The 17,542-nt window shown below is 43.9% G+C and overlaps 1 protein-coding gene across 2 annotated transcripts in view; it reads left to right on the forward strand.

The window, feature by feature from the left end:
* The first annotated feature begins 118 nt into the window (after window positions 1-118).
* The window catches only part of TBC1D12 (TBC1 domain family member 12), an 87,442-nt gene continuing 70,018 nt past the window's right edge, over window positions 119-17,542 (forward strand). Inside the window, exon 1 of one of the 2 annotated variants that reach the window (XM_059660841.1) lies at window positions 119-271. In XM_059660841.1, the coding sequence (XP_059516824.1) occupies window positions 234-271 (38 nt within the window). In that variant the 5' untranslated portion in view covers window positions 119-233. Of the gene's footprint in view, window positions 272-14,504; window positions 15,546-17,542 lie in introns of those variants that run through there. The other variant, XM_059660840.1, reaches the window with a different exon arrangement.

The raw sequence follows: 17,542 nt of genomic DNA on the forward strand, positions 1-17,542 counted from the left end.
GGGACTTCCGTGGACCGGCTCGGGCGGACGCCCTCTCGCGGGAACAATCTCACGGTCCGGGCCAGACATCGCCGAAGTGTCCCGGGGCGGATAATCGACTGGCTCTGGCGGATAATCGACTGGCTCTGTGAATCTAAGGGGTCACCATCGAGAGTCCTATAGCCACCTGGACTCTTTCCGGATTTCCTTAAAGGTGGGAAGTTGGGCTCCTCATCTGAGAACAAAAGGACTCGATGTGTCAATCACCTCTGCATTTTGTGCCTCTCCTCACGTAGGTACCTCATTGTTGTGTTAGACTGGTTTTTTGGGGGTCTTTTTTTTGTAGTCTTCTTCCGTTAAGTCTTGAGGGCCGAGAAAAACTTACTCTTTCTGTGTAATGCCGGCGCTTTCCTGACCCTCGACCAGCTCTCCAGGCGTGTTTGTGCAATGCCGAATTTCCCAGGACCTTCCGGCGCTCACAAGTTGGTGATTCTTGAATTTTTTTTTTAAACACTTTTGCCTTCATAACTATTGCCTGACAGGTTACCTCAGTGAGATTCATGTGCATTTCAGTATTTTCCAACTACATTATTACCTTTGTGTAAATGGTATTACTTGCTTAGCAATTCCGCCAACATTTTAACAGGTAGATTTGTGCACTGCAAGAAGAAGAACGTGTTTTTCAAAATGACTGACTCTAAGAGACCTTTCTTCATGCATAAGTTTAAGAATTCCACTTGGGATTATTAAAAAAAAAAAAAAAAAAAAAAAAAAAGACCAAAAAAGAGTCTACGGTTCTTGAGCACACTGCGGACACTGCGTCTGGCCTGACCGTCCTGAGCCAAGTGGGAAAAGCGAGCAGAGGCTCAAAAGATGCTAAGCTTCCTGTGGGGGTGGGTCTTAGGCTGAGAAGAAACCTCCCAATTTCTGTATCCCACCCCAAAAAGCAAGAATCCCATTCTCTCCGGAATTCTCTCCATGCCTTCCAACCTCCCCAATTTCCCCATGGCTCTCTGTCCTGACACCCGTTTGCAGCAACAGCAGAGCCTGTCCCAATGGAGCATTACTTCATCAAGCAAATTGAAAACGTTCGCCTGTGGTCTTCCCAAGTGTCTGAATTCCTTCCCAAACAACAACTTATCCATGGTTACTCCCATCGTTTTTGGCCTTCCCTGCAGTCTCACCCACGGAGAGGCACCGGCATTTCAGTTCAAAACCAAATACCAGCTTTATCAGACTCCTTTATCACTAATTATCCCTTCTGTCCTATATTCTTTCCCTCCCTGATGGGCCCTTCCCCTTGGCCTATAAATATATTCAAATCTCTCCCATCCTCAATTATTTTTATTTAAGGACCCTATCTCCATAGATAGAGAGATAGATAGATGATAGATTTATTTCAGAGAGGAAGGAAGAGGGAGATAAAAACATCAATGATGAGAGAATCACTGATTGGCTGCCTCCTGCACACCCACTACTGGGGATCGAGCAGCAACCGGGTGTTATGCTCTGACTGGGAATCCAACTGCGACCTCCTGGTTCATAGGTTGATGCTCAACCACTGAGCCACACTGCCCAGCAACCGTATCTCCTTTAAATTGTTGTTTTATTTTCCTCCTTCTCAGCTTGTCCTTACTTCCAAAAAATTAATATTCTCCTGGTGTCTCCACTTCCTCTTTCCTATTATCACAGTCCAAGCCTGTCCTAGCTTTTTGGGAAATTAAGTCATACTTTTGGCCCATTTTAAGTTTATATAATCAGCTAAAATCTTTGGATCATTTTAAAGCAATTGTTGCCAAGCTAAATCTCTCCCATCTTGAATTTGAGCAATCTATTATTTGAACACAAACTTAAAAACGGAAGTTTACTAACTTAATCTTACTGTTTTTTCAGCTTTGTCTCGTTTCCCATTCACTCAACCCATTGCTAAGCTAAGTTTGGGCTGTAGATCCTCTTGGTTCCTCCAGAGCTTTCCTGGACACTTGGGCTGAGAGGGATCACTGGGTTACCCCAAATTAACTTCACAGGGATTATACCCAGAGGTTCCAGAGAGCCCTTTTCTTTCAGAGGTCTGTTAACCCATCTGGCTCTACTGATAACATCCCACTGAAACTGTTCTCATTAAGGTCACCAAGAGCCTCTACATTGTGAATTTTTTCTTTTTTACGTGTGCATGGAATCACATCATTTGTCTTCCTTCCTTCCTTCCTTCCTTCCTTCCTTCCTTCCTTCCTTTTTTAATCTCAGATCTCTCCGTGCCATTTCTCCTTTCTCACATTGGATTTTTGACTCCCTTCACTCCCCTCACAGCCCCTACTCCAGGTTCTCTTACCTCCATTCCTTCCTTCTCTGGCCTCTTCAATGTTGACTCTCAAGGTTCTACTTCTTGGCACACTTGGCTACTTCTCTTCTTGTGCTTGCTCTCCCGGCATGATCACATCCATCTACCTCAGTGGTTCTCAGCCTTCTGGCCCTTTAAAACAGTTCCTCATGTTGTGACCCCCAACCATAAAATTATTTTCGTTGCTACTTCATAACTGTAATGTTGCTGCTGTTATGAATCGTAATGTAAATATCTGATATGCCGGATGGTCTTAGGTGACCCCTGTGAAAGGGTCGTTTGACCGCCAAAGGGGTCTCGACCCACAGGTTGAGAACCGCTGATCTACCTATTGCAGAGATTCTCAAATCTTTTGTCCAATTCATATCTCTTTCTCAAGCTTCAGTCTTCAAAGTTCAGTCCTATAGCCACCTGCTTCCTGGACATCTCCACGAGGTAACCACAGAACTTCAATTTATCATGTTTAAAACCAAACTCCAAACTACTTTTTTTCACTTGTCCCTCTTCCAACATCCCCTATTTCATTCATTTACCCACACCTAAAATCCCAATATTCCAGAGATCTTTGGAAACAAGCCAGGGATTTCTTGGCCACTCACAAATTACAGTTCTTTCATTTTCTGTAAACAAACTGGATTCAAACTGTCACTAAGTGGAATGGTACATTAAGGTTGCTAATGTTCCAGTCCCATAAGATAATTTATATGTTATAACAAGGGACCTTGAGGAAACTAAAAATGCATAATAGGCGTGAAATAGATGCTTTGTATTTCCTGGTGAAAAATTATCAAATGGTGCCAGATTATAAATGTAGATATCCAAAATCACAACATTAAGAATTTGAAAGTATATATGTCATGGTCTCTACCATTGACATTATTAAAATATACTTAAGAAAAATAGACAGTTGAGAAAGATAATTATGCTTGCCCGAATAGAGATTAATAAAAGAGATTGCTTAGGTGCCAAAAAGATAAAGAAAAGGTGTTTTGGAGGAAATAACAGAGCAGTGTGTGCTTAGGTGTACCCTTATAGAAAGAATCAAGTTCAGATATTTGGGATAGCATTTGCAAGTAAGGTCACACAGGTAGTACAAATAATTTATATTGTGGTCTATCAGGAAGTTAGATTAAAATAGCTAGTAACAATTGTAACTAATGATTAATTGTTAAACTAAAATTGTTAACAAAAACATTAATAACAAAAGTAATAGTAATATAGCGCATGTTATTGGTGTCCCATTGACATCCTGTAGGGACTTTCTATTCCATACATGCCTAAAAAATCCTTGCAGCTTTCAACCTGAGAACGTTTTCTCTTTTTCTCAACTCTGCAGGACAGGGCATAGTGCCAGGGAATTTTCACCTTCAACCAATGACAAATATACCAATTATGGTAGACTGAAAAATGCCCTCCAAAGGGATCAGGTCCTAGTACCTGAAACCTGTGAATATTACCTTGTATGACCAAAGTTGTAATTAAAGATCATGAGATGGGGAGATGATCCTGGATTATCAGGTGGGTCCTAAATGCAATCACATGTGTCCTTATAAGGGCTGGGGAGAGGGAGATTACACACAGACAGAAGAAGAGTAGGAGGCAATGTGACCACAGAAACAGAGATTTTCATAATGTAGCCAGAAATCAAAAAATGCCAGTAACCACCAGAAGGGGGAAGAGACAAGGAACAGATTCTCTACAGGCCCTGCTGACAGCATGGTTTTAATGATAATGATTTTGGATTTCTGCCCTCTAGATCTGTTGTCTTCAGCCACAAATTTGTGGTAGTTACAGCAGCCACGGAAAGCTAATACACCAATATTTATGCTAAGAAATACCAGGGTCCTCATTCCTCAGAGGTAGCACAACTCTATGGTACCTTCACTACGTTGTCTCCTGGAGATTCACAAGAGGATGGAGCCCCACCTGCAGAGGTAACCTAGTCAACAGCCTACTCTATTACTTCACTTCCCAGTCTCACTTCTACATCCTGCTAGCAGAAGTTCCTGGACTCTTCTTCAAAGTAAATCGCTTGCACTCAGATCTTTGTGTATTGGTTTCTAGAGTCACCATAACAATATATCACAAATTACATGACTTATTACAATTTTATTTTCTTACAGTTCTGGAGGTTAGACATAAAGGTGTTGGCAGAGTTGATTTCTTTTTAGGGAAACAGTTATATTTTCTCTCGTAGCTTCTGGTGACAACTGGCATTCTTTAGCTGGCAGGTACATCACTCCAATCTCTGCATCACTTTCTTAGGCATGTAGGGAATGGAAAGTCCTTACAGGATGTCAGTGGGACACCAATAACATCTGCTATATTCATCTTTACATAGCATTCTCTCCGCTCTGTGCCTTTACATGGATATCTTTCCCTCATGTAAGGACAATCGTTATATTGGATTAAGGGTCCACTGTAAAGACCTCATCTCAACGTGACTACTTCAGCAAAGATCCTATATCCAAGGTCACATTCTATCCTGACCAGTGTGGCTCAGTTGGTTGGAGCATTGTCCTATGCACCGGAAGGTCATGGGTTCAATTCCCTGTCAGGGCACATACCTAGGTTTTGGGTCCGATCCCTGGTCAGGGCACATGGGAGATGCAACTGATCAATGTATCTCTCTCACTCATGTCTCTCTCTCTCTCTCTCTCTTGGATCCTCCCTGTATAAAATCAATTTTTTTTAAAGTATATTTTATTGATTTTTTACAGAGAGAAAGGGAGAAGGATAGAGAGTTAGAAACATTGATGAGAGAGAAACATCTATCAGCTGCCTCCTGCACACTCCCCCACTGGGGATGTGCCTGCAGCCAAGGTACATGCCCTTGACCGGAATCGAACCTGGAACCCTTGAGTCCGCAGGCCGACGCTCTATCCACTGAGCCAAACCGGTTAGGGCGTATAAAATCAATTTTTAATAATTAATAAAAATAAATAAGATAATGACGGTTAGGATTTTTAACATTTGGGGGCAGTACACAATTCAACCCATAATACCTTGACTCAGGGTCATATTCAGGGGCATCCAATGTAAGTTATCACTAATTAAACACTTTTTATAGTTCACTAAAGTATTTCATATTATCCTCAGTACTCCTATGAGATAAATATTAGCTTCATTTTAAAGTTCATGAATCTGAGGATTAGATATAGGTTAGCAAAGTCTGTGTTTACACCAGGCAGAGAATATAATAGGTTGTCCATCCAACAGTAGAGGAGTGTTCTTCCAGCAAAAAGGATCAAATGCCTTAAGCACATTTCCTAATCTGCAATATTATAGATTGGGAAAAAATTAAAGAGGGATTTTCCTAGGGTTGTAATGCATGCTATTTTCTATTTAAGAGTTTTGTTGATGAATTAAACTTCTGAGACATGACATTTCCTCTTTTTTTACTTGCATTGGCTGTTCAGAGCCATTCTTTATTCATTGCTTTCCAAAATCTCTAGGGAAGGGGAAGTAGATTCCAAGCACAAAGTCATGTAGTTTCTGACAGCCCCTTTGGCAGCAGTAGTTCCTCACTCTCCTCTCTGTACCAGACTCTGCTAGGAGCTCTCTAAAAGAATGTTCTATAAAACAAAGACACAGTGTCTCCAGGCCTCTGTTCTAAAGCTGCGGGGAAGTATAGCTGAGCAGGGAAGAGACTGTACAATGAAACTAATGTAAAAGCGTGGTGTATGACATTCTCACATCTCCACAGTGCTGTGCCTGCTTATACTAATGTTCTGTACTCCATCATCACCAAAGCTCCAGTCTTTCCTCTGGTTACAAGTTTGGGAAAACTTCCGCTCATGGGCTAATGTACATAGACTCCCAAGACCTCATTTTCCAAGCTGATGCTACTGGTTATAATAAAAATCCCCTTGGACGAATAAATGGACATGTAAGTGAAATAAGTAGCCTGTCTATGCATAGATAGATGAGAGGTCTGGATGATTCAAAATATCTCTTCCTACATGTATCACACCAGAAAGAAGATAACAGTTTGCCCCTAGGCAATGTCTTTTTGGGGCCCACTAGGGTAAAAGGACTTCTTAATATTCTTTTAAGGCCTTTTAACTTTCAGGGGAGAAAAGGGAATTGGTGGCTTCTGGAGCTGGCAAAAATGGGAAGTGGAGGAGGGGAAGGATGTAAGTGAAAGAGCCAGGCTCCAAAATAGCTAACTTTTAAACATCATGATAGTTTCAGTGGGCATACGAATGATCTATTTCTGCTTCACAAATTACCCTAAAACCTTGCAACTTAAAATAGTAATAAGCACTTAGTATTTCACACAGTTTCTGTGCGTCTGGAATTTAGAAGTGACTTATCAGGATGGTTCTGGTTCTGGGATTTGCAGTCTAGATGTTGGATAAGGCTGTGGTCATCAGAAAATTTTCCTGAGACCCAGGATTAACTTCACTCATATGGCTCTTGGTCAGGGGCCTCAATCCTTACTGGCTGTTGGCAGGAAGCTTCAGTTTCTCACTATGTGAACCTCTCCAAACGGCTGCTTGAGCGTCTTCATGACATAGCAGCTGGCTTCCCCCAGAGCAAGTTATCCAACAGAGTAAGGGGAAGACTAATGCTTTTTAAGATCTACTCTTGCAAGTCATCACTTCCACAGTTCAATTTATTAAAAGTGAGTTACTTAATTCAGACCACACTCAACGATAGGGGTATTACAGTTTACTTTTTAAAGAGTATCAACGAATTTGTGAAACATTTAAAAACCATCAAAGTTGGGTTCAATGAACATTTTTTAAATTTTTTATTTATTTTTAGAAAGAAACAGGAAAGGAGAAACGTCAATTTATTGTTCCACTTATTTATACAATCACTAGAGGCCCAGTGCACAAAATTCATGCATGGGGGTGCGGTCCCCTCAGCCCAGCTTGTACCCTCTCCAATCCGGGACCCCTCGGGGGATGTCCAACTGCCAGTTTAGACCTGATTCCTACGATCGGGCCTAAACTGGCAGTCGGACATCCCTCTCACAATCCAAGACCACTGGCTCCTAACAGCTCACCTGCCTGCCTGCCTGATCACCCCTAACTGCCCCCCCTGCTGGCCTGGTCACCCCCAACTGCCCCTCCCCCCCACGGGCCTGGTCACCCCATGCAGCCTGCTGTTCGGTTGTTTGGTCGCCCCTCACTAACCCCCTTGCCGGTCTAGTTGCCCCATGCAGCCTATTCGGTCATCCGTTTGGTTGTGATGGTCGCTTAGGCTTTTATTATTATAGATTGCTTCCTTCTTATATGTGCCCTGACTGGGAATTGAACCTTCAGCCATATCAGGATGACACTCTAACCAATTGAGCTACACAGCCAGGAAGTTAGTGTGTGTGTGTGTGTGTGTGTGTGTGTTGGTGATTAGATTTTCTAGCAGATGAAATAGCATGTCCAAAGCCCTGCAACCAAAGGGTCAGAGTTTGCTGCCTGCTCAATTTCTCTCTTTTCTGACCTCCCCCTCCTTCCTTCCTTCTTTCCTTCCATTCTCCTTGAATGTAGAGAGTTAACACCTTCCTCAGTTCTTGACAATCATTATTCATGCATGTAAAGACTGTCTGTTCCATGTTTTATTTATCAGTATATTCAGTTTTATCCCCTTTTAGTAATTCCTTTCTCCTCTCTTCCATAGGCAAACATTTTTTTTCTTTATTAAGGTATTACATATGTGTTCTTTTCCCCCATTGCCCCCCCACCCCCACCCCGCCACTCATGCCCTCACCCCTCTGGTGTCTGTGTCCATTGGTTAGGCTTATACACATGCATACAAGTCCTTTGGTTGATCTCTCTCCCATACCTCCACCCTCCCCTACCTTCCCTCTGAAGTTTGATGGTCCGATCGATGCTTCTGTCTCTGTTTTTGTTCATCAGTTTATGTTGTTCATTATATTCCATAAATGAGTGAGATCATGTGATATTTATCTTTGTCTGGCTTATTTCACTTAGCATAATGCTCTCCAGTTCCATCCATGCTGTTGCAAATGGTGAGAATTCCTCCTTTTTTACAGCAGCATAGTATTCCATTGTGTAGATGTACCACATCTACAGTCATCTGCTGATGGGCAGTTAGCCTGTTTCCAAATCTTAGCTATGGTAAATTGTGCTGCTATGAACATAGGGGTGCATATATCCTTTCTGATTGGTGTTTCTGGTTTCTTGGGATATATTCCTAGAAGTGGGATCACAGGGTCAAATGGGAGTTCCATTTTTAGTTTTTTGAGGAAACTCCATACTGTTCTCCACAGTGGCTGCACCAGTCTGCATTCCCACCAGCAGTGCACAAGGGTTCCTTTTTCTCTGCATCCTCTCTAACACTTGTTGTTTGTTGATTTATTGATGATAGCCATTCTGACAGGTGTGAGGTGGTACCGCATTGTCATTTTGATTTGCATCTCTTGATTAGTGCATCTCTTTGAGCAAGTTTTCATATGTCTCTTGGCCTTTCTTATGGCCTCTTTTGAAACGTATCTATTTAGGTCCATTGCCCATTTTTTGATTGGGTTGTTTATCTTCCTTTTGTTAAGTTGTATGAGTTCCCTGTAAATGTTGGAGATTAAACCCTTATCAGTGATAACATTGGCAAATATGTTCTCCCATGCAGTGTTGATGGTTTGTTGTTTTGTTGATAGTTTATTTTGCTGTACAGAAGCTTTTTATTTTGATGTAGTCCCATTTGTTTATTTCCTCTTTAGTTTCCGTTGCCCTAAGAGCTATATCGGTGAAGATATTGCTTCGGCATATATCTGATATTTTGCTGCATAGGCAAACATGTTAATGCATTTAACATAAATTTTAAAAATTTCTGTCCTTTGAAAATATATATTTTTCAAATATATGGTTTTATATATGTACATGTACTTTTTTTAAAAAAAAAATCCTTATTTGTGGTTATGTTTTCATTGATTTTAGAGAAAGAGGAAAGGAGAGAAACATCAATGTGAGGAAATTCCTTTGAAGGGTATATCCAGGAGTGGAATTGCTGGTTCATAGGTTATGCATGCATTTGATTTGACTACGTCATGCCAGCTGGGTCTCCAGGTAGCTGCAGTCATCAGAGGTTTTCTACTACATCCCCAGTCCTCCTCAATAGAGCATCCTTGATTATTCTTTTCAATTACTTTTTCTTTCTACCCCTTTTATAGTTCACAAACCCATTGTGAACAAGCCACCAGGGTTCTGTTCTTCCCCAGTAGCCTAGATCCAGATCCAGCTTATCACATCCCCTTCAGGAATTCACAGTACACAGTTATATACTAAAGATAATGGCCATCTTTTAAAGGAGATTTCTGTTCTCTTTTACTAAACATTTAAAGTACTGTAAAATGATCTCTTAGCCTACAGTTGTACACTTTCAATTCACAAATATTTCTTAGGATTATCTAGTCATTAAGTGACTAGAAGCAGGTTGAGCCAAAGAAATTTTATACATATTCTCAAAAGAAATATAAATGGCAAAAAAAAGAGAAAAGAAATATAAATGGCTATGTAATATGGAAGCCAGGTGGAGGAGGGGGGAGTTCAGATGGGCAGATGGGAAATGTAAAATTGCACAGTTTTCCTGGAGAGCAATTTGAAAATATGTATCAAAGGACAAAATAGTAACTTACAGTGCAGAAACCTGACAGACATTATTTGGACTAAGTTATTAAAGCAAGTATCACCAGGATTGGAATAAACCAACATCATGAGCTTCCTGATAAAATGCACTGAGGACACAATGTCACTTTTGTGGTGTTCTTACCAAAAATGTAATACCTGAATTTAATTATGAGGAAGCAATTAGCCCAACCTAAATTGAGGGACATGTTACAAAAGTGTCAGGGTCATTCAGGATCAGCTGCATAATTTACAGAGCCCGGTTCAAATTAAAATATGAGAGTGAAAGGAACATTGGCTGCCTCATGCGTGCCCCCTACTGGAGATCCAGCCTGAAACCTGGGCAGGTGCTGGAACCCATGTGCCCTGAATGGGAATCAAATCGAACCAGTAATCTTTTGCTGCATGGGACGATGCCCAAATTTGGTTTGTGGCTGTCTCCCTGTGGCTCACCAAACAGCAGCTGCTCTGTGATCTTATATCATTCATTTCCAACGTATATCTCATCCTGTTGAGTTAATCTGCAATATTCATCCTTTCAATACTTGTAATCTAACTATAATCCACAACCTTAGTCCTAGTCATCCTCTTTTACCAGCTAAGGCTTTATCAGGCATGCATGGAATTTTTAAACCATTTGTGGAAGATGAAACTGAAATTCAGGGCGTCTGGGAGAAAAGTGGGAGAGGAGACTAGACAAATAGACCATGAAGAGCTTAATAGGTCATGAAAAAAGATTTTGTCTCTATCGTTGAGAAAATAGGAAGCCACTACATTTTGATTAAGGAAGAACCCTCCCAAAGAGTACTTAGAAGAAACAGCCAAAAATGTAGAAGAAAAAAAAAGGAAACAATAGAGTAATGGAAAACTAAGGAAAAAGTGTTTCTTTTAAAAGGGTGAAAGGTTGAGAACCAAGATGGCGGCATAGGTTAGCGCCGGAGTTTGCTGCTTTGAACAACTACTTCAAAGGTGAAACTAAAACACGGAACGGACATCACGCAGAGCCACAGGAACGCTGGCTGAGTGGAGGTCCTGCAACTAGGAGGAAAGAGAAACGCATGTGGACACTCAGAGGAGGCGCAGTGCTGAAGTCAAGTTGTGAGGTGCAGAGTGCGCGGAGCGGGCTGGCGGCGGAGGGCGCGGTTGGCGTTTTCAATCGGGAGGGAGTCGCAGACTCTGAGCTCCAGATACGGGCGGGTCTTTAGGGACCCGGACTCAAACGGGAGAAGCGGGACTGTCTGGCTTCGGTCAGAGCGAGTGCAGCTTTCTCTCCAAGCTTTGCAGCGGGTGCTGGAACTCAGAGAGGCAGAGCCCCTGGGGACAGGACTGAGAGCCGCCATAACTGCTCTCTCCAGCCCACGCTGTTGATCCTGTTCGACCCGCCCCGCCCAAGCCCTGCACAGAGGCATTTGCCGGATAGCCTCAGGCAAAGGCTAGATTAGCACCTCCCTAGAGGACAGAAGTTCTCTCACTGCTGACACAGCTGATTCTCATAGCCACTTGGCCTGGAGGTCAAACCCTCCCTGGTATTAGCTACAGCAATCAAGGTTTAACTATAAGACTGCGAACAAAGACCACTAGGGGGTGCACCAAGGAAGCATAACAAAATGCGGAGACAAAGAAACAGGACAAAATTGTCAATGGAAGATATAGAGTTCAGAACCACACTTTTAAGGTCTCTCAAGAACTGTTTAGAAGCTGCCGATAAACTTAATGAGATCTACACGAAAACTAATAAGACCCTCGATCTTATATTGGGGAACCAACTAGAAATTAAGCATACACGGACTGAAATAACGAATATTATACAGACGCCCGACAGCAGACCAGAGGAGCGCAAGAATCAAGTCAATGATTTGAAATGCAAGGAAGCAAAAAACACCCAACCGGAAAAGCAAAATGAAAAAAGAATCCAAAAATGCGAGGATAGTGTAAGGAGCCTCTGGGACAGCTTCAAGCGTACCAACATCAGAATTATAGGGGTGCCAGAAGATGAGAGAGACCAAGATATTGAAAACCTATTTGAAGAAATAATGACAGAAAACTTCCCCCACCTGGTGAAAGAAATGGACTTACAGGTCCAAGAAGCTCGGAGAACCCCAAACAAAAGGAATCCAAAGAGGACCACACCAAGACACATCATAATTAAAATGCCAAGAGCAAAAGATAAAGAGAGAATCTTAAAAACAGCAAGAGAAAGAAACTCAGTTACCTACAAGGGAATACCCAGACGACTGTCAGCTGATTTCTCAACAGAAACTTTGCAGGCCAGAAGGGAGTGGCAAGAAATATTCAAAGTGATGAATACCAAGAACCTACAACCAAGATTACTTTATCCAGCAAAGCTATCATTCAGAATTGAAGGTCAGATAAAGAGCTTCACAGATAAGGAAAAGCTAAAGGAGTTCATCACCACCAAACCAGGATTATATGAAATGCTGAAAGGTATCCTTTAAGAAGAGGAAGAGGAAGAAAAAGGTAAAGATACAAATTATGAACAACAAATATGCATCTATCAACAAGTGAATCTAAAAATCAAGTGAATAAATAATCTGATGAACAGAAAAAAAATAAATAAATAAAAGGGTGAAAGGTTAATACAATGATGGCTAAAAAAGCAGGGCACTGACATGATCAGATTTGTGTTTGTAAAAAAGTACTTTGGCTGCAGCATGGAGAATTATTTGGATGTGGCCCCTGGTGAATGTGCAGAGAGCGACTGGAGGTTAATTCTGTCACCTGGGAATGAAATTATGGTAAATTAGTCTGGGTGGGTGGAAATTTAAGACATTTGCATTAGATCCTCAGCCCTTATTCATCTTGCAGCTGAAAGTTTGTAAGCATCTTTCAGTTATCTCATTTCAGAGGATCTAATGTAAAAAATGGTTAGCATAGCCGATAACAGTATTATATGATTAAAAATAAAGATAGGGATAAAGCAGACTTCAATAATTACTTGGTGTGTTAGTTTCCTACAGCTGTGATAACAAATTACCACAACTTGGTAGCTTAAAACACCTAATTATTAGCTCTATGAGGAGAGGGAGTATGTCCAATCCAGGATTATCTCATTTTGAGATACTTACCATAATTACACTTGAAGAGCCCTTACAACTTGCACATATCTTTTTGAGGGACAAATTCAATCCACTACACTTGGCTAATGAGATAAGATGATATAATACTGTCATTCAGTGATATATGGAATGCTTCAATAGGAGCCGATTCAGAGGAGGCATTTGTGAGTTTACACTTGGACATATTGAGCTTGAGGTGACTGGACATCCTTTTTTTTAAAGCATATGTACTAGTATTACCAGTCATATATAGGTTATATTCACTCTTTTTGTGTATATGTATATCCTATCTAATAAAAGAGTAATATGCAAATTAACCATCACTCCACAAAAAAGATGGCAGTACCCATAGTGGCCAGGGCAGGACACTGGCGGCATAACCCAGGCAACACAAGCCCGGCATCCGCTCCTCAGCCTCACAGAGGGAGGGGAGGGGCCTCTGGCCAGAGGCCGGGGCAAGGGATGCTGGAGTCGTTGAAGGCCAGGCTGAGGGACCCCCCGCCCCCATGCACGAATTTCGTGCACTGGTCCTCTAGTATATTTATAAGACAGTCTTTTACAGATTGATAGTGCTGCTCCCTCTACTACTGCATTCTATTTCTGCCCTCTTTCATTGACATATTTTTAGAATGAGTGGTCTATATTTGCTGCTTCATTTTATCCACAAGTAGTGCCTCTTTAATCCTTTGCAATACAACTTCTTTGTTTATCCTCAATTTGACACCTAAGAGTCTCTTCTGTACCTCCATCTTTATTCTTTCTTCCTAGATGCTATCACTCATTATGCTGATGACTTCAATTTGCATGTCCATCTAAGTTCTAGCTCAAGTTTAGACCTCTAATTAGTTGCTGGATAGTCTCAGCCTTTTACTTTACCAGATATAGTTCCCCTATTAATAAGCTTTTTCCAATCCCTATTTCTTCAAACCACATCAGTTTCAATCTCAAAAGGTTTTGTAGTAATTGCTGGTTCCTCCCTCTTCTTAAACACACCTCATTTCCACTCAGTGATTATCACCCCATTTTAATCCGTTTTCACAGGGTGCTGGAATTATTTCAATAGCCCCTCTCTGCCTACTTCCTCTCCCTCCTTGAGTGATAAAGGAAATCTTTAAGAAAAGCGATGCGATCAAGTGTGGTGCTAGATAAGATAACTTGAGTAGTATTTGGGAAGATGAAGTGGAGACGGGAGGATGTTGACGTGAGGAGATGAAGCCCTAACGTGTAGCAATGGTGATGGAGAAGATGGATGTAAAAGGGTAATTAGAGCTGGCAGGATCTAACACCCTGTAGTCTCCTATCAATTAAGTACGTCACGTGCTCCGCTAAGAACTGTCATACTCCGAGGGGACCAACCAACCTCCACCATCCAGATGGCGGATCCCAGATTGGCCGCCGAGTGGTAGGGAGAGGGCCTCTCTAGCTGGCGTCTCTATGGTTCGCGGAATCGCCGGGTCCGGGCTTGACCGGTCCGGCTTTTGCGCGTGCGCAAACCCGGGCACTGGCCCGCCCCCCCCCGCAACTGCCCGAACCCGGGGTGGGAGGGGTGGGTCTGGGAAGGTTGCGGCGGCGGCCGCCGCGGCCCCGGCTCCGAGGGCTATACCCGGGCCGAGCCTGCGCCGCGGACTTCGCCGCCGCCGCCTCGGGCGGCGCTCACCCGGCCCGGATGGTGGGTCCGGAGGATGCCGGAGGCTGCTCGGGAAGAAACCCCAAGTTACTCCCTGTGCCGGCGCCCGAGTCGGCGGGCCAGGACGGGAAGATGATCCGGGCCACGGGCGGCTTTGGCGGAGGCGTCGGCGCTGTGGGGCCGCCGGAGGAGGGGGAGGAGGAGGAGGAGGAGACGCCGCCTCAGCAGCTCTTTCGGCGCTACCTCGCGGCGGCCGGGGGGCAGCTGGAGCCCGGGCTGTGCTCCTGTCCGCTCCCCGCCGGCCAGTGCCGCGCTCCAGCGCCCTCGGCAGCCCCGCACCCAGCCCCGGGCTCCAAGCACCGAGGCGCGGAGGCGGCGGGTGCCAGCGCGCCGCGGCACGGAGGCATGACCAACGGGGACTCGGGCTTTCTGCCGGGCCAGGACTGTCGCGACCTGGAGGAGGCTCGCGGGCTGGCGCGCGCCGACGGCCGGGAGCCACGCCACCACCGCCTCCGCCTGGAGGGGCCCGGCGACGAGGGCGCGGACGCTGCGGGCCGCCGGTCCGACTGGGCCGCTCCGCTCGAGGACCCGCTGCGGAGCTGCTGCCTGGCGGCGGCGGAGGGCGCGGAGGACAGCCCCGCCAGCGCTGGCAGCGGCAGCGAGGACTGGGAGCCGCCGGGAGCCGGAGCCGGGGGTCCCGAGGAAGGCGCGTCCCCCGCCGCCCCGGCCGAGAGGACTAGAGGGGGCGCCGGCGCGGAGCCGCGCTTCGGCTTCTCCGACGTCCACTTGAACTCTCGGAACACGTTCGAGGTGAGCCGCCGCCAGAGCGCCCGCGACCACCTGCCCCCGGCTTCGTCCGCCGCGGAGCAGGGCCCCGCGGGGACCTCGGCCCGGGCTCGACGGAGCGGCGGCTTCGCCGACTTCTTCGCCAGGTACAGCGCTGGCCGCGCGGGGCTCGGGGCGGGTGGGGGCCGGGCGGCGCGGGCTCTCGCTGACGCCCGGACTTGGCTTTGATTTGTCGCCGGGGGGAGAGGAACTGGGTCTGCGTGGTGCTGCCTGCGCCGGTGAGCTCTGGGGAGCGCGCCTTTCCGACCCCTGCGGCCTGGCGGCTCGACACCTGCCCTTCATCCCGGGTTTTGTTATTCGGGACCTGCCAGCCTGGTAGTGCCATCTGCAGCTTCGCCTCTTCTGAGGAAGCAGACAGCCTACTCCGTCCCCATTTTTTTTTTTTTTAAATTGTACTACAAGGATGTGGGGGAAGGGGGGCAGTGTGTGTAGGGTTGTGATTGTGATAGAGAAAGGGAAATCATTTTGCAAAGCTGTCTCCGTGGAATCAAATCCATTCAAATAGTTTGGGAATTCTTGCAATTAGAAGAGGTTGTATTTCACAGCGCTTAACCGTTTTTCCCCCAGTGGCCTTTATCCAAATGTAGTTTGGTGTTTAGAATTTAAAGCCAAATTACGATGTCAGTTTAAGCTAGAAAATCCCTCTTCTCTACCCTGTCAGATAGCCCTCCACTTTTTTCCTGCAACTTCATTTTAAGTTTTTACGGTATTTTTTATACCATTTGACCTGCTTTTCTTGAAATTAAATTATGGTCCTGGACACTCCAGATTTCAGAATGGGGCCTTCCTTGTTGGTTTGCCAGAGATAAGTTAATAGTCAAAAAGTACTCATCTTAATGCACATCAGTGAAGAGCAAAAGCAATCTCCCTTGAGTCAGATTTTGACCCGCTTTTTTTTTTTTTTTTTTTGATCTATAAGCAAATGGGAAAGTATTCCCAACTTGTAAAACCCCCTCTTTCAGAGTTCTTTCTCCTGTGTTTTTGTTCCTTTTTCAGGGATCTTCACAAACAGCAGAAATAAACAAATTCTACATCTCAAGTTTTAGAGGATTATACAATTGGTGTGCATTGTAGACACAGTCACAATTTTCTGATTGTAATCAATATTTCTTATTCTTTTTTCTATTTTATTATCCCTTATTTTCCCAGCTTGTATAAATTTGCAAGTAAGTTATAAAATTGTTTAAATCAAGATTGGGAAATCCTAATTTTGTGTTACTCATAGGACAAAATATATAGAGTAGTAAGATCTGCATTTGTGCCTGTAGTTGCAAAAATATACTTAAAGCTTGTAGTGGCAGTATTTTAAAAGCTCTCTAGATGAGTTAAGTGTATATATTTGTGACCTTGTGTGGCCTTTATGTGCTTATTGGTCATGTTTTGATGTCAGGTGTCAGGTAATGTTAGACCTGGGAGGGGCTTTGGGGACCACTAATTCAACCATTGTACCCAGAGTACTTGCTCTACACCACCCATTGGGAATAGCGATGGTTTGGACAATGGTTATGATCTTTAACTTGGAGGTGGAGTACAGGCTAATGGGGATTGTGCATTGCAATTAATGAATAATAAGGCACATCTATTATAAGAGGCTTTTATATTGTTAGCTGTAGGCAGGAATTTTGTTATAATTTAAAATTTTTTCTTTATCCTCTAGGTTAATAGGATTTTAGTTAATGTAGCTAGTTGACATTCATGTGGCCACACGGATATGTATCAGACCACTGGGTTTTAAGTTAGAACTTAGTACCCTGAAGTTAATTTCTTTAAGTCTCATTTTTCTTAATTGCAATCTGTGAAGATTCTAGGTGTCCAACCAAAGGACTTGTATGCGTGCATATAAGCCAAACCAATGGACATGGACAACAGGGGGATGAGAACATGAGTTGGGGGGGGAGGTTGGGTGTTAATGGGGGGATGAGGACACATTTGTAATACCTTAACCAATAAAGAAATTTAAAAAAAAAAAGATTCTAGGTGTCATTGCTTCCTTTATATAACATTGATGGGAAAGGAGAGAGTCAGACAGGCACAGTTTTTCTCCTAGCGTTTGACCAAAACCTTAACTGGATTCTGAACACAT

Source organism: Myotis daubentonii, chromosome 13 (assembly GCF_963259705.1).
Source record: "Myotis daubentonii chromosome 13, mMyoDau2.1, whole genome shotgun sequence".
In the NCBI taxonomy this organism is placed as follows: Eukaryota; Metazoa; Chordata; class Mammalia; order Chiroptera; family Vespertilionidae; genus Myotis; species Myotis daubentonii.